This window comes from Phalacrocorax aristotelis, chromosome 1 (genome assembly GCF_949628215.1).
Source record: "Phalacrocorax aristotelis chromosome 1, bGulAri2.1, whole genome shotgun sequence".
Lineage (NCBI taxonomy): Eukaryota > Metazoa > Chordata > Aves > Suliformes > Phalacrocoracidae > Phalacrocorax > Phalacrocorax aristotelis.
The window spans coordinates 212577339-212600654 of NC_134276.1; the positions used below are offsets into that span (position 1 = coordinate 212577339).

Sequence of the window (23316 nt, forward strand, 5' to 3'; positions counted from 1 at the left end):
GAGTCTCCCCATAAAACATTTTTTCTTGAAAATACATACTTTAGAGGGCTCTGACCGCTGCCAATAAATCCTTAATGTCTTTTTTTTTTAATTAAGGGGTCCAAGAGGCCCCTCAACCCATATAAAACATGCAGTAGAATCCAGTTTAAAAGAAAGGCATGAAACCCGTACAATTATTGATCTAAGCAAAAAACAGAAACCACTGATAAATCTCGTCTCTCTCAGAAGATGCTTACAATTATTACTAAAAGTAATACATTTACTTAACATGTAAAGTATTTAAAGACTTTAAACAGTTTCAGAAACTCCACAGACTGATGACAATTCCTTTTATTTAAGACGCAAGCTGCTGTCCAAGTAGTAACTCAAGATTTTTCAAAAGCTTTATAACAATTTTTTTTTTCGTAACGCATAAGGTACATGAGCATTTTGCCAAATTCAAACCCAAAATTGTTAACTGTTCTGCTACTAAACTCTGCCTGTCTAAACAGAATGATAATTCACAAAATGTCGTATGAATAATTTGTTAGATTTTGGGATAGGAATCATCCAGGTAAATTATTCTGCCTGACCTTAAAAATTCTAACGTATGCTAATAGCTGGATTATAAAAATGGAAAGTAGCATGGGCTCCCACTTTGAGATGTGATTTATCATTTTTTATTGCATTTTCATTACCTAAACAAAATTAGAAACGGTATCTTCAAAACAGCAGTTAAAGTTGATATGATCAGGCATAAAATCAGGCAAGGGCACATTTGGCAACTATGTATTTGCCAGATTGACAGCAGTATTGTAAGCTTTCAGAATCAATAAGTTTTCTCGCCACAGTTAAAGGAGAGGTTAGTAATAAATCTCTAACTTAATGCAATAGGCATAATTGTAAGATGCAAACCTCCCCCTCCCTGCACTCTTAGCAGCGGATATCAAATGAAACAGCAGCCACCAAAAAGGCGATACACTTCATATTCTACCGTATATACAAAAAGATTAAGGGAAATGAAAAAGGGGCTGAGAAAAGGAAAGAAAAAAACCCCAAACCCCCCCATCGCCAGACACACATTAAGCTAGTTTGACAGCACCATTGTTCAGCTGTCCCATTGTCAGACCAAAAGATGTATTCAGTGCTACAATGTCTGCTAGCAAATAAACAAAAGACTACATTTTTCAAAGCGGGGTGCCAATTCTAGCATAATTCTGTGTGTGTGTGTGTGTGTGTGCGCGTGTGTCTGCGTGTGTGTGTGTCTCTGAAAAGAGTAGTCGATGCTGGCCCCCCGCTAAACCTTGGAACATTAAGAATATACGTGTAATCCCACATATGGGAGCATTTAGATATTTTTAAAACATCTTCAAGTGGCAAAGACTAGGTAGAGCATTAGTAACTATTTACATAGGCTAAGTGAAAATTAAAGTGGTATTTAGGGCACTAGCTCTAATATGGAGTCTCCCTGAGCTTTTTCCATGCTTATTACATGCCCAGTGCATAATAATGAAGCAGGCAGAAATATTGCAAAGGAGGTGATAAAAGAAATATCAGCCCTCATTGGGGGGGGGAAGATATTACCCCCCCACCCCCCGCTCTCTCCGTACGTTTGTCATCGTCCACGAAATGTGCAATTCTAACTAGTGGAAAATGCTACTTGCACACAGCAATGCCTGTCTTTTCCTTTAAATAGGGAAACTACTTAATACACAGCACGGTTATAGTTGCAGCGGGCCCAGGCAACTCGAAAGCACGCGTTAAAACAAAGGAGACAACATACCTTAAAAGCAGCTCCTCATTTCTCATAGTAACAGCGGATTTGGGACAGCGCATGCTTTCTGCACCGATATTCTCAACAAAAGCCAGTTCAGAAGTGCGCTCAAACATCAATGCCACAGTAGCTACTCACTAATGGCTACTCTTTCTCTCTTTCTCTCTCTAGTCAGACGCTGAGTGGTGGAGCAAAGGGGCCCCTGCAGATTCACTAAGCAGAAATAATCCTCTCTGACAAGTTATGTTGTCTGGGCATATTTTACATTAATGCACTGTGCTGCCTATAGGGGTCTTGTTTGCGTTCACTCTAGCCTAGCTGGTGTTAGCTCTCTTAATTACCATCCAAAAAAAAAAAATTAGCTATGTCCCCCCCCACCCCCCCTCTAAATAAAAGATAAAAATATATGTATGTAACTGAAAGAAAAAGGGGGAAAATCTATGGGCGAATGAGGGAAGGCTTTCCCTCTCTGGAAGGATGCGTGCTTGATATGGATCTTTTGTTTGCCCTGCGAACTCGGTGAATACAGTGGCAAACAGACTCTGTGGCTCGCGAGGCTTGTGCACTTTAAAGGAATTGGGTTAGAGGCTCTTTCTGGGGCTCTGGAGCTCTTGCTCTCTCCCTCCTTCCCTTCCCTGTTCAAGGCTGAGTGGCTTTATGGGACCTGCCAGCTCACATCAGAGAGACTGGGGAGTATTAATGCAGGCACCTGGGGATCTTCTTCGACTTTTCAGTTTTTCTTGGCAATTTTAACCCCTCCGAAACACAAGTCCAAAATCCCTCCAATTTTAACCCCTCCAAAACACAACTCGGTTACCAAGTAACAGAGTTTGCTTTAACCCAGACTCTTACGCTTGGCTTTGGCAGAGTTCTCACAGATGGGAAAGGGCGTTGCATTATTCAATTATTTACTCACTTCCTATGTACAAAAGGAACTACAGTGGGACACTGATTTCAGGAAGACAGCCTCTTTGGTCCTACTTGGGAGATCCGCCAGGTAATCTGTAGAAACAGGTTGTGGGCTTCCCAGTTGCCAAGTTAGCCAAAGAGAGGTTTATTTTCACATCTTGGTTTTGACTTCTGCTGGGTGAATCTTTAAACCATGCAGCTATTTCTGAGGCAGGAGGATGGTTGGGTTTTTTGGTTTTATTTTCTTAAAATCTGCAGTGGACGTTTGAGTAGGTACATAGTCAGTAGACTGAAAAAGTCCACAAGACCTTCATTTTTTTCAATCAAAGGCTTCTCTGCACCACTGTGACAGTAAAGCGCATCTTAAAAATGACTGTTTCCTCTGAGGTCCTGTTAACATATGAACGTGCAAAACTCAGTGAACACGAATCATCCAAAAGCGACAACTAGTCAAAAAGCCCAGTAGGAGTCAAATACACTGAGCTAGAAATAGATCTGGACCTCAAAACTTGAATTCAAACTTTCATAGAGTTCTGGCTATGTCTGTGGTTGCTCTGAACCTCTTTTCCTACATTATATATTACTGCCTTAAAAATATACTGCTATAATAACCTGATGCAGTGCTACTGCTTCTAATTCTGTAGCAGAAGTTGGCATTTAGGGGCTTAATCTTTTTGGTAAACTTGAGTCTGGGAATGAAGGCAAAGAGGGAGCAATCACAAGTATAAATATACTGATAGCAAGATCTTGCCTTTCTGATAGCAGCTGTAAACTTCTATTAAGGTCATAAATTGTTTGCAACAGAAACGATCCTGTTCTGTACTTCTCGTTGAGCACTGTGAGACCTTGGGATTAGTTTCAATCATTCTGATATAATATTTGTCAAATGACCAAAAGACAAGTTAAAAAACAAGCCTAGGCATAATCTACTTTTAATGACGTAGAGAGAAAGAGCTGAAGACGGTAGTTTAGGAGACATGGATATCATGAAGGACTGCAAGTCAAGGGAAGACAAGTTTCAATTTGCGTCCCTTTTCATCTGCAAAACATGGCTGGGATTCTAGTTGCTCTTGTAATAAAAAATAATATATCATTTTAATGATTAGCAATTCAAACCAATTCCATGTTAAAATGTCATGCTCCAAGGTCAACTGAGACAACATAGCTTGTACTTCATGCTAAAAATATCTGAACAGTCATGGAAGGCGGCCAGGAAAATACTCAGCCAACATGACAAATCCCATACCTCCTGCCCCAAATACTAAATCCATTACTACCATTTCAGGCATGGCCACCAGCACTCCAGATTCCTCCTCCTTCACTGTTCGCCTCCAAATGACTTTTGCCCAGCATAACTCACCGTGACGCCTGGGCTGCTCCAAACAAGTCTCGTGCTCGTGAGGCTGATGTATGAGAAGAGGCACATACCAGAGTATGCTACAGAATATACAGCTGAAGGGGAAGTGTCAAACAGTCTGATAAACTGCTACAGTTTTCCAAAAATATGGCAAGGATCAGCATCTTAAGACACTACCAGCTGAGGGAACAAAGCTTTCTTTTCAGGCTGGAGTAGAATGGCTCACACAGAGCCCTTTGGTGGGGAATCAATGGGCTTCTGTTGGGTGGCTCCGTGCAGTTGCAAGTTCTTGATCATTTCTGTACTTCGAAAGAAGGCGAAGCAGCAGCAATAGGAAATAAAGTGAAGTATTATGGAAGGACTCATCTATGGCCAAAGGAATAAATAAAGAAAAAGAAAATAAAGTCCACAAAGCGGTAACACAGACAAACAAAAAGAACCTATGCTTTCTGTCACACATAATGAAACATCTGACAGAACAACATCTGCAGAGGGATCACAGCTGCTGAGGATGAGAGGGAATATGAGTATTATTTTTCAATTGTAAGATGTACTAAGCAGGAGTGCCTTTAAAATAATACGGCTAAAGGGAAGATTAAACCAGATGCATAGGGCTATCTGGCTTCTTTCAAGATGAAAGTCCAGCTGTGGAGTTCAAATTCTACATTTAACATGAAAATTGATTGTAGATTCATAACTCATACGTATATATTGCAGAATGTTCTGCACAAATGACATACAGTGGAAGGTTAATATTTTCGTTGCCCTGTATTTACGTAAACCCAAGCCTTCTATGTATGGCCTGTGAATTTGCTAAACTAATTATGTGATGCTGCAAATCCTTGAAAGGCCACAGGAATACCAATCATTTACACAGGCAAAATGATCAAAACTGCTGTGGCAAACCAGTAACAATGAGTAATTTATATCAATTAAAAATATGCTTTCTGCTCTCTACTTCTACTTCAGATTATTCTTTGACCGTTCCATTTGCTTACAGTATTTTTAAAATATTCAGAAGCCCAAAATACAATGGCATTTTGCTGCACTAAGGCAATACTACCAGCCAAGCAATGAACTACATTTTGTGACAGGGAAATGGTGGACAAGTGTCCAGGAGAATAGCCCAAAAATCATGAGTGCAATCATGAGAGGAATAGAAAGCCTTGATTCATTTTCCCATTTCACCACATGTCCCTGTGTCAGATCTTATGCGAGCCAATTAACCTCTTGCTCACATCTCCACCTTTAAAATGGAAAAAAACCAATAAAGTCCAGAGCAGTGTGACAATAACACAGAACACTAAAAGCCATATAAAACAGTGTATTATTGTGAGTCGCACAAACATTTAAAATACGCCTTCTCAGAAGAGGTACTTGCAATCTAAGTCTTGGTTATCTGCTGTTCTCTGCAGTTATTTAGGCTCAAATCACATTTGTTTTGTGCAGGTGTGAAAACCTACTCTTTAATCTGATAGCATTTTACTGTTTTAGATGGCTAAATCCCACCTTTGAAGTTGAGCAATTAGTCTAAGCTAGTCATCTAGGGTTTCTCTATTGCCAGTGAGGAGAGATTAGTTATACTAAAGAGCATTACCATCTCTCTCATAGACTACAAAGGGATTAGATCCCTAACTTCTAGATACATATATTAGGCAAGATGAAACCCACCTACGTGCCTAAAGCAAAGGTGAGAAATCCCATGTTTCTGTTTCAGCATCGCCAGCACGTGTCCCCGTGCTCCAAGCACTGCCAGCGTGCCGGGCACTCCGCGACTGCGGTGCAGGTGCAGCTCAGATACCTTGAGCATCTCTGGCACTTCCAGATGTAGCTGTAACCTGCCTGCAGGACATCTACAGCAAGTGAGTTGTAGCTAGGCAAGACTACCAGGTCGGCAGCAGACCTATATGTTATGCCTATGTGAAGTTTGAAGTAGAAAGGAAATTGGCCTTAGCTTCAGAAGTGGAGCATGTGGAGTCTTTCCAGTGTGCTTTGAGAACGCAGACAGTTCATTTAGGTATCTCCTCCTAAAATCTCCTAGAAAAATGAGCAACTCATTGCCTGCAGCTCTTATGTCATTAGAAATTGTGGAGCGTGAGACCAGGTGTTGCTAGAAACAGAGTACTCCGGACCGCTTCGCTGGTGAACGTGAATAGCAAGAAATGGGCTATAACTCAGCAGGCTGTATCTCATCAGGCTTTACCTCTCCTCTTATTGCGGTTTTTGTTTGGTTTTGGCCAGAACAAATTATTGCATATTTGTCTCTGTTTCCTTTTTTGATTTGGTTTGTTTGTTTGTTTGTTTGTTTATACAGCCTTTAGGATAGCTGTACATGGGAGATCAGATTTGGTCCCCAACTCCAGCAATCCAAGATATTACTTTTGTCAGGAGAGCAGTAACCATGTGGTCCTAGACAGTCCTGCATTTGCTATTTGTATTATGCATGTACATAGAGGTGGAGAAGTTTCTTTACTGTTTCAGGCTATGAAAACACAAGACACAGAGACACAGCTCCTCACCAGTAGGTATCTTAAGGCAATTTCATGGTATAACCATATCGATCAGTTGTAGAGGCAGCTGCACATGTGCAGACCACACTGTCTTCAGGACAGATACTAACTCTGGATGCATTGTGTGCGTTAATCATACCCACCGTACCTGCGGGTGTCATCTCTGTGTGCAGGAAAAAGCAAATTATTTTCAAGCTCCTGCAGTACAGATGCAGCAAATCGTAGCTTTTTGGTTTAAGCAAGCAACAAAAACAGTCTAACATTTGCCAGCATGTCCTTTTGTCTGTTTTGGTAGATCTTTTAGGTTATATGCCTAGCTTTCCTATATGTGTCATGGGGGTAGCAATTACTTACAGACCTGCAGGTCGGTTTGGATGATGCAAGAGCTCTTTTCTAGCTCTTTTTTTTCACCTGGGAGCATCCAAGGAACATCACAAAAATTAAATAGCACAAGCAGAAAACACAGAAGTACAAAATGTCATGTAAATGCTGATGATTAATATTTGGGCAGTGGGGGAATAGAAAGTTTCACATTTAAAGCATACAGCAAGACTGGTATGCACTACTCCTCTCTGTTAGAAAAGGTGTGCACTGCCTCCCTCTAGCATTCAGCAACGCTGACTCAGTGCATCTCAGCGTCTGGAAGACAGAGGTACCAGAAGGAATCAACCCCCGCTATTAAATGCTGTGCTCTGGTGCTTCCCCCGCCCTTGACAGGGAAGGGGCAAAAATTGCAGCTTGTGCAAATCGCACATTCTAACACATAAACACACATCAGCATGTTTTTTAAAGACAATACGTGACTCAAAACAACCTACAACTGGCCAGGTTGTGATTGCAGACATGGCTACTCTACAAAGCAAAAAATTTATTTGGAAGGATCTACATGTCATAAGAACATCTGGGCTGCGACTAAAGGGAAGGAGGAGAAAGCTGATCAAAAGAGCAAAGAGAAACAGAGGAGGCAACAGAGCACCAGACCTGAGAGGAAGAGAGAAAAAAGAAGGGAAAGAGAGAACAAACACAGCTGGTTATAGACTCATTTATTTGCTGCGTTAATTTGAAGTCCCTTTAAAGTATAAGTAGAACCTGCTCTGTCTAAACAGGAATATCTTTATTTTACACTTGTCGTAATGCCAAGACTTTAAGATGTTCCATGTGGAATATCAAAGACCTTGTGTTCTTGTGAGCACAGTCTAAAGGGAGTGAACTTGCACAATATATACAAATGTATCAACTGTATATTAAGAGATAGGAATGAACATGAAAAATGTTAATAATTACAGATGAGAATTTAATGCCTAGCCATCCTCTTAAGTTAAAATTAGAAATAGAACCACATTTAACGGTTCTATCGAGTCTATTTTAAAATGATCTTACAGTGCTCTACGCAGAAGGTTCATTTCACACATCCATGAAGTGTGTCCAACACTAGGAAATAACGTGGATATTTAAAAACAAGATGCCACCAGAGAGAGTGATGTTCAACAGGAACTCGTGTACAAGTGAAAATGAGGTAGGAATTTAATTTCTTGGATCTGGTGTCCAGAGGAGTGGATGCATCTACCAAGAGAACCTTCAGCAATGAGCATGATGTGATAAGTGGACGTTACTCCTACACTGTCCTGCATGAAACGTAGGAAACTCATGATCCATCAAGTTGCCTGAAAAGGTAGGTAATGTGGCATTGTCCTATATGGAAGGGAAACAAAATGAAAGTCATAAAATTCAAGTCAGATTAAGTGATCTTCAGTTGCAAATACTGGTTGAGAACTCTTGATTCATTATCTGATAATACCAAGTCAGAATTTGAAAAGAGAAGTGTTTACAGGCTATGTATTTCCTTTTACATATGCTCTGAAGGGAAGGAAATGGATCAATTTTTATACAGTTGCCATAAAAATAAAACTAATAACTACAAAATAATTTTTATTTTATAAATGAATTAGTACAAACACTTGTTTCAGCAGCTTTTACCCTCCCTAATTAATGTAATTGAATGATAGAAAAAAAAAACCATGTCACTTTTTTAATACTTTAAACTGCCTACCTAACTTTTTTTTATCCAAGGGATAGTCTTCCTTTTGTTCTTCCTTTCTTTGGTCTTTAAAAATCTATTAGCATTGATTAAAAAGAAAGAGCTAGGATATAATTCTTCCGTTAGGTTTACTACACAATACATTTTTCTTTGACCTTTCTCACATAATCTGACACTTGACAATTTTGTGCAAGATGTTTAAAAAATAGCTAGTGATTTTTGGTGATTCTAGTGCCCAAATTCACAGAGGAGTTTCACATGGCCTGTAGTTCAGAGTTGGGATGTTGATTTGGGGGGAGGAAGAAATAAATCAGACCCTGTGAAAACACCCAGAAGACGGAGACATTTGAAAACCCGTGATGAAAAACCTGGCTGAAAGGAAGTTCTAGACTAAGGGATTCCGTAAAATCTCCGAGCACAAGTTTTTGAAAAGTATCAAGTTCGATTTTGCTTTTATTAGTCTGCCGTGAAACTTAAAAATTAAACATGCCTTTTTTTTTTCTTTTTTTTTTTAACAGTGACTAACTAGGGAAAATATTGCTTAGGGACATCTTGACACTGCAGAATGTCAAGATACCTAAATCTTACTGAAGCAATGGAAGCAGCATGAGAAGTAGGGTAAGTCCACCAGCATATAGCTTTTTGCCATGGCAGGTAGACTGTTCCCACTAGCTTGCATGTTTCAGTGGACAATGTAATCATATCCTAAGCCACAGAGGGAGGAAGGCTTAAGCAAAACTAAGCTATCTGATAAAGATGTGATACCAGTTTGTGAACAAACTGGATCGTAATTCTGAGTCCCAAAGTGACTGCACTTTGCGTGACCAAACTCTTTGTATAGCTGGTTCCTTCAGACATGCTTTGTCCTGAGTAATGCCACTTAACTGGGCACTTAAAAGGGAAGCCCAAGAGCATAAATCGCCTTTGGCTTCTAATTCAGTTCCAGTTCAACTCACCATGGAGTTGCCCTTTGACTAGGCAAGAAGCATACGTAAACCAGGGTCAAGCTCAGCATCTCAGTTAAGTGTAAATAACTGGATGAGAGATCTCCATGTCTACTCTGTCCACAAATCCTGTTTCCGGAAGAATATTTAGGCAATGGGTGCAGACCTGGCAATGGCACCCTCTCTTGAAAAGGGGTGTGCAATGCTGCCCATGGTTCTTTCTAACGCTGGTATGGCAAAGATGTACATGTGGCAGCTCTAAAGTGCCTTGAGATTATCCTCTGGAAAAAAAACAGGTAACAAAAGAGACTCACTTTCAGAGACACCTTTTGTGCACCACAACTGATAAACGCTTTTCATTCAAAGAAAAAGGCATAAGAACAGCCAGGTGCATTTTAGCTACCCCCTTACCATAGCCAAACACCACCAGAGCCCTCAGCATCTCATTTCCCATAACCAGATGCTCAGGTACCACTTGTCAAAAACAATTTCTGTCTCTCCAGTGGTGGATTTCTTGCAACACTTCCCATGTTGCTAGTACCAAAGGCTCATGGAGCCCCAGAAGACCTTGTAAAATAAAATGGCAGCGGAGGGAAAGGCTGGAGGGCCAAAGGGATGCATGAGAAAATGAGTCATTTGCCTAAATTCCTCCCACTTCAGAGCTCAGTAAGGTAATCTGTGGAGTTGCACAGAGATCTGTGCTTTTAAGACAGATTTAAGATTCTGTGTTCCTGAATCATTTGGCGCAACGTGTGGTCAGCACACACAGCCTTGTGGGACCTATCCACCTTCAGCCAGACATAGCCCTTCAGTGCTAGCAGTGTGTTCGATGCTTCAGCAAAACCTGTGCTCTGATCTTTACAAGTGCCAAGAAGTCTGTTAAAGCGTTTACTTATTGCGACGTTAAATGCTTGGTAAACGGCCACATCATTTCGTGCTTTCACTGTTCCCAAATCCACATCATTCATCTTTCTTCTGCAAGGCCAAACCCTGCAAACCTTGCTGAATGCACTTAACTCCAAATTAACACCCAGTAAAAACAGTTCCTCCCTTCTTTCATATGCTGTTGTATGTAAAATCTACACCCAAAGTTAATTTCTTGCTGACCTTGTGCTGATTAATGCAAATTAAATTACATGCTAATTGCCCCAAATGGTTTGCACGCAGCCCAGAAATCAGTTCTTTTTGCTGGTGGTAAAACACATTTGTGATTTTTTGCACAATGGTTACATTAAGTCATTGTTAGTCTTGCAGCATCTTCAAAAATCAGATGTTTTTGTAGCACCTTTTAGAAAGCAAGAAAAAATAACCTAAAAAAGCATTATTAAGTTCTGATCCAGTCTTGCAGAAATCTCACTTCTACCTCGTGGGAGGAATTTTATGGCTCGTTCAGAGCTCAAGCTCCAAGATGCATTTTACAAAACCTTGAGCCAGTTTTGTTAAACCCGTCACTCCCTAATCCCCTTGTGCTTGTCAGCAGAGTACACAGGCACTTGATTTTGGACGTCTGATTTGATAAGGGGTGGGGGAGGAAGGGAGGGAAACAGGGACTGCTATTTTAGATAGATCCTACAATATTCTTGCAGTTCAGGAGAGAACAAGGAATTATTTCAAACAGTGACACCAGGCAGAGAAGCTCTCAGAAAGGGGCTGTGTATTGTGTTCCAAGATATCAGCGTTGTTTTGGCACCGAGTCTGAATCCCAATCATCAGACCTGATATATGATGGTTTGCTGGGGCTCTGCTTGGCAACTGGCATGGGGATCAAATGCAACAGCAGGTAGTGCTTAGCTCTTCAGCAGTCCCTGGAGTGGCTGGCACTTACAGTACAAATGCATTTTGCATTTATGTCCAGCAGTGGGGATAAAAATTTGATTTATATCATGAGGAAACTAGGGAAAAAAAGAACGCCAAACATGGTGTTCTCCAACAGTGGTTTCTTCTTCACAGGCTCTGCTGCAGTAAGTAGTCACGCTCCACTCTATACTTTATTCCAAGGGAGGTAAACAAGATTATGTCCGTTTTATGGAAGAAGTGGCAACACAGAAAAGTTAAGTGAATTGCCCAAATTTACACATGCAGCATGAGGCAGAACTGAAAACAGATTTTGCTGAGATATTACTCCCACCTGAGCACTCAAATCCAGAGAGGATCCAAGTCCTTTCTGCCCCATTCACGGGCAATAGACCAAAAAGGCACAAACCAGCTCATGCACATGCTCCCAACCACACAGAACAGCCTTACACTAACAACAAAGCATGAGATGTGACAGCAAACAGCCCAGCTTCCACAATACAAAAAGGCTGTAAACATTAGACCATAGAAAGGACAAGGGAGGTTGAAATCACACACCATGGTCATTCCTATTCTAGTTATCCAAAGACTGATCAAGCAGGATGAACTGATAAAAAGATGACACACACACGTATATATGGTAATCCTTAATGGACCTGATGCCTAAGAAATGTGCATTGTGGGGTGTTTTTTTTTTTTAAATAACCTTTCTATTATTGCTCCAGTCTTAATTGCTGCTGTTTCTCCCTTCCCTAATCCGCATGTCCCTCTTTGGCCTGACTTGGTGGCAGACCTTCATTCTTCGATATTCTTGACTTTGACTTCTACTACAAGCTGAGGCCGCCAAAATCCCAGCCCCCTGCACTACAGATAGTACAATTCACACAGTTTTAAACACGAGTTCAGAGTCAGTGTTTAGGAAGCTTAATAACCGATACCTGAGCGAATAAATCTCCTCAATTCAGAGACGAAAGTGTGACCACTGCCAACATCAGTTCTGCTCCACAACACCAACCCTAAGGGGCCTGTGCTGTTGAGTAATAAAAGTATTCCCCCTCCGAAGTCTCTCCTGAGCAGAGATTGTCGTGTCACACTCTGTTAAATTATGTGTGATGGGTCTGTCGTTAGGATTACTCTGTAGAAGAGACAGCTTGGAGGCTGCCAGATTCATTAAACATCTTCAGTGGGACTTCATGGGGGCCTTTCGCTTACCCTGAACAAACAAAAAACACACCCTTTGTGCTCAAGAACAAAGGGAGTTTTTGCACTTTTGTTTGATGTCAGTCACAACTGGAGATTAAAGCTTCTGCTCTGTGGATTTCAAAGTGTCTCCCCCCTCCAAAGCTGCTCCTCTTGCTGTTTGCTAGGCACTTCAAAAAGGTTTACAGCTAAAAAACCCCAAACAGAACAATATTAATAACAATCAGCTTCAGAAACACTACGTATTTTTGGCATTTGAGTGTGCTTCACTCAGAGGTATGACTGAGGAAACAAGGTGCAGGAGTAACATATGAAGGAACTGTGTTTTTCTTAATCACTTTTCATCACGGACTGAAAACTGGATTTGTAAACAGGAATTTCTGTGTTAAGACTGAAGCAAGGTAGGCTCTGCCCCACTGAAAAACAATGTTGCCCAACTGAATCTGGATTTGGGGAAGAACAGTTTCTGTTTTCCTAGCAAAGGATGCAAATGGGGCAGCTTGTATTAAGCCCACACAAAAACGCAGTCATGGATTCTCTTGCAGTCTCCGTGCTCTGATGTGTGTGAGAGAAGGATGTTCACTGGTATATACTACAGATTGCTTGGTTCTGGATGCCGTTTCAGAAATACAGAGTATATACCAGTGAACACCCATCTTTCAGAAGAGGCATCCAAAACCAAGCAGGTTGATGTCTAGAAGAAGGTTGGACCTCTTGTCCTCTCAGGGACAACGCAACGCACATTCCCATGTAACAGGGCACCCTAGCAAGAGTCCACTTCCCTTACATGTCACTTTAGGATATCTAAAGGGAAACAAGGGGAGCTGTTACAAAAGCTGCAAAAATAAGAACAGGTATTGCCCAATTCAGGGAAGAAAAAAGTGACCATCAGGAAATCAAGAGAGATCTCTGGAATACAGCAAGGAGCATGCAAACTTAATGCTTTCTGCCCCCTGATCTCTAGGATCTAATAATGTAAAGTCTCATCTGTGAGGCAGGGGTTAGCAGCCCCCTTTTCTCTCAAAACTGTAATCTCAATTACATGTAGCAGTTTAATCCAGCCCAACTCTTCCCAACCTGTGAAGACAGGTTTTTGCTTTGCTTCATTGTCCTTCTGCACACCTCCAGCTACAGAAGTCAGTTAAATAGAAAACAGAATATAAACTAAACTAAGGGCCACATTCTGCTCTCTAAATCCTTCACTGCTGTGAAAGAATGGATAGGACCTCTCTGAATATAAGAACCTTCCCCTTCAGCCAAGATGTCAAACATCAGATGCCAGAAGAGGAAGGTGAGGAGGAGCCACAACCGTGACTGACTGATGGAAAATGCTTTTCAAAGCAAAGGGCTAAGTGTGTCTACAGTCTACCTGTGCAAGATGGTGAAGATTTTAGTGCTGCTGGATGTAAACTCTCTTTGGATGGCTGCATGAGTCTGAATTTATGTTTCTTAGAATTCTATCACAATCCATCAGCATGAAAAAATCCCTCTGTTTTTCACTTAAAGTAATAGATTTCACGAAACTTTTTTTTTCCTGAAATCACCTTGCTATGCTGCATTTGAATTAGGTGCCTATTCAGTCTTCTAGATCTTTCTTACACTGACACCCCATGCTCTGGATATTTATTTCTTAGGCACTTGAGCCCTGTGACTTGGTACACACTTTTAACCAGATGCCAGAGCATGGCTGAAGGGACAGCGTATAAAATGTGTGCAGCGATTTAAAATGTGCCAAATGAGAGGTTAACAGAAGCACACATGTGGATTTGCTTTCTCATTTAAAGCCCTTTCTGTTCCAGTCATGTTTAGAAATGTTGGAACTGTCAACAAATTGTGATATTCGGAACTTCTTCTGAGGCCTAACACAGCTCTTACACAACTCTTTCAAGAAATACCATAGGACGTTTTATAAACCCAAGTGATTTGGGGATGACTGGGCAAACCCTGTGGTTTGGACATGATGTTTGCTTGCCAGTTCTTGTAGTGGTCCATCTGATGGCACCCCAGTATGTTATTTAAAGCATCTGTGTTTCTGGTGATGCCCTATAAAGAACAGGCTACAAAATTTATTTCAAGTTCTTTGTTTGACCAGTTACAGAGAAGTTTGTAAATTTAACATTTACTCGGAGGCCCACCTTGCTAAACTTGCTTAGTAGTTCCAGCATGAAATGATCTAATTATTGTGAGCAGCAGTAAACACGGTTAAATCCTCGATTTTGTGTCAGCATACTCTCCTTTGGACGTCAGTATGCAGAGAGCCTCACCAGAAGTTCTGCACTGATGTGGATTGGTAGCACAGTGCTTTAATGCACAGCAGCCCCATTATTAATATTAGGTCTGCTTTAAATAATGAAACAAAAATAAAAATATTTCCCAGAGGACACAAATCACAAAGACGTAAAGCCGTAGTTTGGGCAAGAAACCAAGTTGTGTAGTTCAGAGCATCTTCACAAGCGTTAAGCAAGCAGCCAGGGATGTACTCAGGGGGTTCCTATTCCACAGGAGCTTTTCCCATTCACTTCTGTATAGTTTAATATTAGAGTTGATCATGTTGAAGTTCATTGTTACACTCTAAGGCAGTGTTACAATGTGCAGATCACTCATGCGCTTACCATACCAAAACGTCTTAATCTCCTCATTTCCAGTTCATAAAGCTACACCGGAGGGGAAGAGGGAAAGATCCTACTTACAAATGGTACCAGTTCCCCAGAGCAGCTGTTCCAGGAGTGGCGCTAAGAAATGTGCCTAAACCCAAGCTGCCCACTGGTGGCAATCCAGGGAAGACAGACGGCAAGTGGAAGAAAGAAATGAGAACACATACCACAAGGGTCGTGTCCTGACAAAGTCAGGGTGCAGCCAGGGGGAGGAGACAGATCTGCGAGGAAAACGCTCTGGGACCCCACCATTTGTATGCTTGCTGGGGTGGGAGTACAGCAGTGCCAGCAGAGACATTTTGCAAGAAGTTTTCCAAGACCATGTACGATTTCTCTCATTAGCTTCGTCAGTTCTCATTGCTTCTGTGCCACTGCACCGCTAACCCGTGAGCACACGATACTCTCACAGAATAGATGAAAGCTGGCACCCAAAAGCCAAGTTCAATGTACCACTGATGCTTGGGTAGCCTTCAAAGCTGGCCAGGCGACTGCCTCTCTGGGCTGACATGCTTACGGCTAGAGGGCATCCAACTGCTCTCTGCTTTACCAGCTCTCAGGGCTGAAAAGAAAAACTTGCCAAGTTTAAGGGCCTGGATGGAGGCACAGTGCAAGGAAATATGTAGACAACAGCACAGCACGGGAAGTCCAGTTCTTGGCTTCTGTGCCAGGCAGAATAAAAGACAGCCCATGCTTTTCCAGAGCCTGGAATTCATACACCGTGAATCAGCTGGAGAAGTCAAAGGGTTCTGGCCTCGAGGAAAGGGTTATCTAACATTTTGTAATGGTAAAGAATCTATTCCATATTCTGCCCAGCACAGTTCAGCCTCACTTCACTGCAAAGCTCTTTGAAGCCCTTGACCTCTACTTTCTGAAACAGAAGAAGGGTAGGAAAACATACATTCAAAACAGATTATGATATTCAGCTGCTCCCAGGAAATTCTCTATGCAGCACCAGTAGATCAAATTATTTTCATTATATCATTTGGTCACAAAGAATAGTGACATAATTAGGGAGCTAAATAGCAACAGTTTCCTTCTGGTAAATTTGCTGTAGCTAATTTTGTTAATAAGACTGATAATTGTTTTACGCTCATTCAATATGTTAAGTTTGCCTAATACTAAAACCAATCAGAACCTTTAAATTAATTTTTGTTTTATTTCTAAAGGAATCAATGTCATTATTAATCATAAAAGGAGTGCCGAGTCAGAGGATGATAAATCTCCTTTGGGCTTATTTGACTTTCATATTTACAGTTTGGTTAAGGTTATTATGAAGGAATTTTCAAGAAATGATTGAGGAGAAAAGGGAGGAGAGTAAGCGAGGAAATACTATGCTTGAATGCTGCGCTGCTGTTGACTTCAGCAGAATGTACGCAAAGAGTTTGATTTCTTTAAGCTCTGCAGACTTAAGCATAGCAAAAGTGTTCAAAATAAAACAAACTGCTCAGACTGCCAGGCTACAGAGCCCTAAGATGTACAGTTTCCAAACCAATATGTTCAAGAGCGGATTTACAAGAAAAGAGGAGAGGAGAAGTTCTGGGGCATAGAACTGATGGGATTTTGCATGCTTGGCACTGGTGGTTTTGCTTTTAAAGCATTAGAAAAAACATTTGCTCAGACTAGAGTTGCCTTTCTAGCTTCATTGCAAAAAACTTACAATGCAGCGGCTATTTTAGTTACACCTCTACAACTCAATATATGGTAACACAGTGAAACGTCCTAGATAAATGTGTCCGATTTTCACAAAGCCAGTGTTGCCCACATCGCTTTTTACATGCTTTGACAGGATAAGGTCAATGCCCATTGGCTCTGCAAGGAACAGAGAATGTCATCGGTGTTGCTATTGTCATAGTAACCTTCCAACTCAGCTTTGGGAGGTGGCAGTCCTTGGTCACCAGGCCGAGGAGCGGCACACTCACATGCTCCCCGTTAAATGTGTATTAAAGGACAAACATTGCTTTCGGTTTAAGTGCAGAGTTATATTTTACTGTTGTCTTGAAAGGGAGAACTCATGGTATGTTGAGATGTTGGTAATTGGAGTTCTCTTCCTAGAACTTTTCATGCCTTCTGCTGAAGAGGATTTTAATAAAACCTGAAAGCCAAACACACCGGAATGTGGATCTGAATTCTGCCTGTATCTTCCTTTGGTTACTAAAGTAATCTCCTGAACTTTGAGATCCATGAAGTGTGCAGCACATTTTCTTCTGTATCCATCTGCCTGACCACTGTACCCACAGAAACAAATCAACAAAACCCAGGCACCCCCGCAACAGAGTCCATTAAAACTGCTCACCATCAATCACCAAATAAACGTTTTTTGAACATATATGATGGAACACATTTCTTTGATAAAATACACAAAACATGAACAATTAAACCAGAAATAACTTCAATATGAGTCTTACAAAGACATCCTTTGTCTTTCCTTGTATCTTTTAAGAGAAAAAACTATCAAAGGAAAATGTTATGATAATGTATTACCATGCTGAGTTAATTGTCAATTGCAAGTTACTTAAGTGTACTTTAATGATATGTTTAAAGCCTTATTTTCAACTCTAATAGCTATTAATGGTAGGAAGAGAAAATGAAACCAATTTTCCCTAACTTAAAGTCGAGCTCTGTTAAGCATAAGTGAACAAAATTCTAAATATATCAAATTCTTTAGGTGTTTCAGCTAATGGGAACCCACACTGTCTAGCTACATACTACTTTCCAAGCAGCACTTACATAAGATCACGCAGTATCGAGTATGTCAGAGAAGTTGGATTCAGTTCTTCAAATGGTATGAAATCATTCCCAAAGACAGAGATGGCTGAATGGGAGGGATACTGTCATTCCCAAAGGATTAATTCCATATTAATAACCAAGGAGTCATTAAACCTGTTTTTCAAGGATTCCTGTCTCCACAGGCAAAGCACAGTGTTTCATAGATAGTTGACCCTATGGACACAAAGCCAAATATAGCTTAAATATTCCTAATAGCATTCAAAACATCTACAGTTAAGCTCAAGACAATATTTTGGGGTGACAGAAATTCCATCCCCAAATAATTTCCGTTTACTTCAACGGCTCTTCAACGCATATCTGTTTCCTCTCCATCCAAATAAATGGATTTTGGCAGTTTTGTGTGATACAAGAGAATATTACAGTCTTGATTCATCTGTTGTCCTATAAGTCAAGCAATATGACCAATTTAAGACAGAAAAATCATTAACCTAGCTGGCACCTTCTGTCCTGGAGATGTGAACAACTAATTGCAAGGTGTTTGCAGGTTATTCTAGAAAAGACCTTCTTTCCTAACTCATAAACCAAAATAAATAAGATTGAAACTTTTATGGGAAACAGCACAGATGACAGCATGACATCTTCCACACTCTCCCATGCTGGTCTTTTAAACCTGATAATTTTATTAAGGTATTTAAGTGTCAAAAAATTTTATAATAAAATGCACAGAGAAGATGATTAGTAATGTGAGAATCAACCATTGTCCGTCATTACAGGTTCAGTAATTTTCCTTTACATGACCAGAAAAAACAGAAATAAACAACCAACTTCCATTACTGATTTGCTTCTTGCATTAGCACTTCTGAAACAGGCCTATGAAACCTAATTCCTTCCTACTCCATTTTCATTAAGAAAAAAAATCGCAAGTCATCTTTTCTATGTTGGGAGCAAGGTATTCGTTAGGAAAAGCTGTTTCACTCAATCATCAAGTTTCAATGTGCTTAAATTAAACTCCTCCTAAATCTGACAACTGTTTACTTTACTTCAGCAAAGTCACTTGCAAGAGGGAGATATTTCTTGCCAGAGATGCTGCAACGTTAAACCTCCTTTGTGACTGTTTTGTTGTGCAGGATCCCAGAAATGGCGTATGAACCTGCCAAATGTCAACACGTGTTCTTGTTTACGGATTTTTAAGGCTAATTTTTTTTTTTTTTGCTTTTATGGTATTTAAAAGCAACCTTCATATAGCATCAGATAAGCTTTATAACCAAATGTCTCTACATCTACACATCTGAAAGAACATATGTTTAGTTGTTTGTTGCCACCCTCTAAACAAACAACATAAATAGAAACCTATGGTAGAGTCCCTCTCTTATTTTTCTAAAAAACTTCCAAAAAGAAGATAAACTTTTCTGAACTTGAACAATCCTACCATGTGCACATATAACGGCCCACGCTGGAGGCAATTGTGCCTGGATGAAACAGTAAATAATGAATGTGATTCCTAGAAGTAAGGACATATCCATGTTTTGTTTTTTTTTTTTATTGGGAATAGGACTCTGTGCTGACTATTTTTCTCATGTAAAAGAAGACAATATTCCCAATATCTGTACTCCCCGTATTCATTCGGATGAATGGAGTAGAGAGGAGTCAATACAAGACTTCCAGCATCAGCTCCTAAATTGCCTTCCAGTTTATAAGGAAGGTCTCACCTAGGCAAGTGTTTGAAACTTGGATGTTCATGTAAAAAAACCTAATGGTTTTGTTAACAAAGCTTTCCATAGAATCATAGAATCATTTCCTTTGGAAAGACCTTTAAGATCATCAAGTCCAACCATTAAGATAATACTGCCAAGAGCACCACTAAACCACGTCCCTAAGAACCACATCTACAGGTCCATTTGGACTCTCACTGGGGTGAGCCTGCAAAAAAAAGGCACAAAACTCAAATGCCCATTTCGATGGGAGCCTTTAGTAAAAGGACAATGAATTATACAGTCTCGAGAGAAAGCAGAGTTCCCACTCACTGGTGTTATTGCCTTTAAGCTCTTGCCAAAGAGCTGCAGATTTTCACTCGTGGAATGAAAGAACAGAAGAGAGGAAGGAGGAAATTTTATGCTATGTAAACAAATACTCTACCTGAAGGGGAATAAAAAAAGCACCAAAACTGCAGTCAAATATTTATACTTGTGAAGATTCAGGCAAAACATCAAATCAAGCTGTACTGTTAAGAGCCCTGCTCTCTTCCTCTCTATTCTTTCTTCTTTGCATCCTTCTGTATGTGCTCTTCTGCTGTTCCCCTCTGCATTGAGAGCTGCATCTACAAGGAAAGACCATCTACAAAGCCACAGAGATGGAGCTGGTGGCTGGCTGGCTGGGGACCGAGGATGGCCAAGGATCGTGCCTGTGGAAGAGGCTACACCAGCCGTGCTGAAACCTCTGTGAAATCCATTCATGTTCTGAAAAACAGATTCAAAATTTTGGGGATCTTAGGTCTTTTTTTCCTGCTTGTGTGGCTTATAAAGTGATTTCAGTATTTGGGAAACCCTATCATTCCTTTAAAGTAACTACTCCATAAAATCAGACTGATTCTTTCATTGATTTTTGTTTTGTGTGAGAAATGAATTCCCAGATCTTTGGAGGTACCTCAGAATGCATTTCAACTAGGCATTTATTGCAGAAAAGGTCTGGAAAGAAGATGCCCAAAATACTACAGAGTCTTCTTAAGCTCATTCTATTTAGTGTCTGTGTGTCTGGTAATCACAATACCAGAAACACTTTCCTGCCTGAGTTTGTGTCTACCACCTAACTTCAACGCAATTGCCCCTCAGCTGGGGGGGAGGGAAATGAAGCAAACAACATTGCATTGTTATTATTTTAACTCAAAGTCACTAAAATCAATATTTCATGATAACAGTTCTTGACAGAGGGTTATGCTCCCCTTGACCAAACCAGCAGCATTATTTTTAAATTGCCAAAAGAATTTGTTCTGGATATGTTTTGGGGAAATAAAAGACTAAACAAGTATTTTCAGTTGTTTCCCATCACTATTTATTTTCCTTATCACTGCTGCTTTTAAAAACATCACCAAAACTCTCAAAAGAATATATTTAGAAGACTGTCACATAAGAAGATGACATCTCACAGAAAGGGACTTCTCTGTATATTCAGCTAATTGATAGTTTCCATACCATCAAGTCTGTGTGTTTGTTTTATTCTGAAACAAAAACTAATTTTGTAATAAGCAGCTAGGGCTAGAAATGAGTTTCAGTGGGTCACACTTAATCCCTTTTCATCTCTCACCAAATCAATCACTTGCTTCAAAAAATACTTAATTGCCAAAACAAAACAATTAGCAATATCAAACAAAGCATTTTCTTTCCACACTCTCCCTCTGGTTCATCAACATTCATCCGCCTGCACCGCAGATTTTCAGATGCTCTGACCGTCCACTCCTGCTAAAGATCAATGAAAGCAACAATCACTCAGAAGATCTGAAAAATCAGGCCCAATTGGGCAGCCATAATTAGCGGATACTTCTGAAATACCGGGTGTTTGAAAAGAGTTTCACAGGAAACATGTGCTGCACAGTTGCCACACTTAAAAAAAAAAAAAAAATTTTTTTTCTTTTTATTTTCTAGTAAAGCAGAAACAGCAGCTTTATCCACACTAGAGAAGATAGGGGTGAAATGGCTATCAGAGTGCTGCTCCGGATATAAAAGCTGCAGACATATACTGATCTTTTTCTTTTTTTTTTTTTTTTTTTTTAATATAATAGATGGGATTTTCCACAGAACCCCAACAGGCATAAAAGCGAAAAGGGACCAGTGACACCAGCTGCCCTACCCGGCGTACACAAATGTTCACAGCAGATATTTTGCCTGATCCACGTTGCCTGGCCCCAGTCTGAGTCCTTCCCCCGCAGCATCCTCCGATGCACCTGCGGCACGAGCAGCTGGTAGCTCGACACCCCAGATTTCTCTTTGCAGAGCTGAATAGCTTGCAAGAAGAAAGAGAGGCCACCTTCCGTCCTCCATCTGCAGTGGAGACAAGGTTACTGGATTATATTTCTTGTTGCCTTGAATAAATTCACTCCTAGGAAGGGCACCAGCACAATTTGGGGGTCGCATGGGCAAAGCCTTGTGCTCAAGCTTTCCTATGAGTGTTGCAAAGCAGAAACTGCTTTTCAGCGCTGAGATATATTATACACGGGCCTTGTTCCCGCTCACGCGCATATCCCCTCTATGCTGCAGGCATCGTACGCAGGGAACTGAATATAGGTATAAATTCTTTCCTACAGCTGCTTTATATTCCAGAGAGACATAAAAAGACTTCAATGTAAAAGATAATCACCCTTCTCATTCCCACACTTGTGTGTCTGTTATGTGAACATCCTCCCGAGAAAAATGTGTTGTGGATGCTTTATGTGTTGATCAGCTTTCCTCTTGCCATAAAGCAGCTTTACACCAGTGTCAGTGATTTGCTTGCATATATTAGTTTTATTATTGTAGCCCCCATTGGCCCTACTCGTGCACAAGGATCACCTCAAAGGCCAAAGGGCCTACAATCTTCCTTAATTATATCAGTATAAATGAGATCAGGATTTGGTTCTGTTGCTTCATTTCCCAGCACACAGTTAGTGTCAGTTTAGCTAACTCTTCAAGCAAGTGATTCTTCTGCAATGAAATTAAATTGATTTATTTAAGTTCAATAGATTTTAATATTATACTTTCAAGAAAGGAGCAACTCTCTTTCTCCTGATGTATTTTATTTTGTAGTGAATGGGCTGCCACACATCAATTACAGCAATGTAATCAATGCAATCTTTCCACCTTCTCTGGAAAAAAAACCCAACCAATCAACCAACCATCTCCCTCCCTGAAAGCTCAGTTCCTCAACACAAACACCTGAATTTGTGTTCCCCCAATTATTCAAAGTTTATCCAGGTATCCAGAGACTTCACTATCCATGAAACCTAAGGGAAATTACACAGTGATTGACTTCATAGTTATTGCAATTTGACATTGTGCTTCTCAACCTCCGGGGTCTCAATTCTTACTTGCATTACACAGATTAAGTATAATGGCACTAATGAAATCACTGTCAGTTTATAGAGGTGTAAAACTGAGAACAGATTCCACCCCAAAACTTAACCGGTATGAAGATAGGACCCTATTAGCAGAGGCTGGGCCTCTTTCTGTACACTACTTTTTTGGTAGACTAAATTGCTTTCAAATTGCACAAACTCTGTTTTTAATTTTACTAATTTAGATGGAGATAAACGTTTAGGCTGTAAAGAGAGATTAGAATCATTAAATATTCTTCAATAGCTTAAAATCAGATTGAGAAGACACATTATATTTTTTGAAGCTATTCTTAAACAAAATAAGAATAACACATGCAATGCATCATCACACCTGATAGTTTATATAA

The 23316-nt window shown here is 40.3% G+C and overlaps 1 protein-coding gene across 8 annotated transcripts in view; it reads right to left on the reverse strand.

Moving 5' to 3' along the window:
• CELF2 (CUGBP Elav-like family member 2) overlaps positions 1 to 23316 on the reverse strand; it is a 370728-nt gene that overhangs the window by 254592 nt on the left and 92820 nt on the right. For 3 of the 8 annotated variants that reach the window (XM_075081636.1, XM_075081626.1, XM_075081632.1), the window contains exon 1: positions 1763 to 1957. The exons of 3 other annotated variants lie outside the window; for them this stretch is intronic. In XM_075081636.1, the coding sequence (XP_074937737.1) occupies positions 1763 to 1869 (107 nt within the window). In that variant the 5' untranslated portion in view covers positions 1870 to 1957. Of the gene's footprint in view, positions 1 to 1762; positions 1968 to 23316 lie in introns of those variants that run through there. 2 more of the 8 variants (XM_075081627.1, XM_075081631.1) reach the window with 2 other exon arrangements.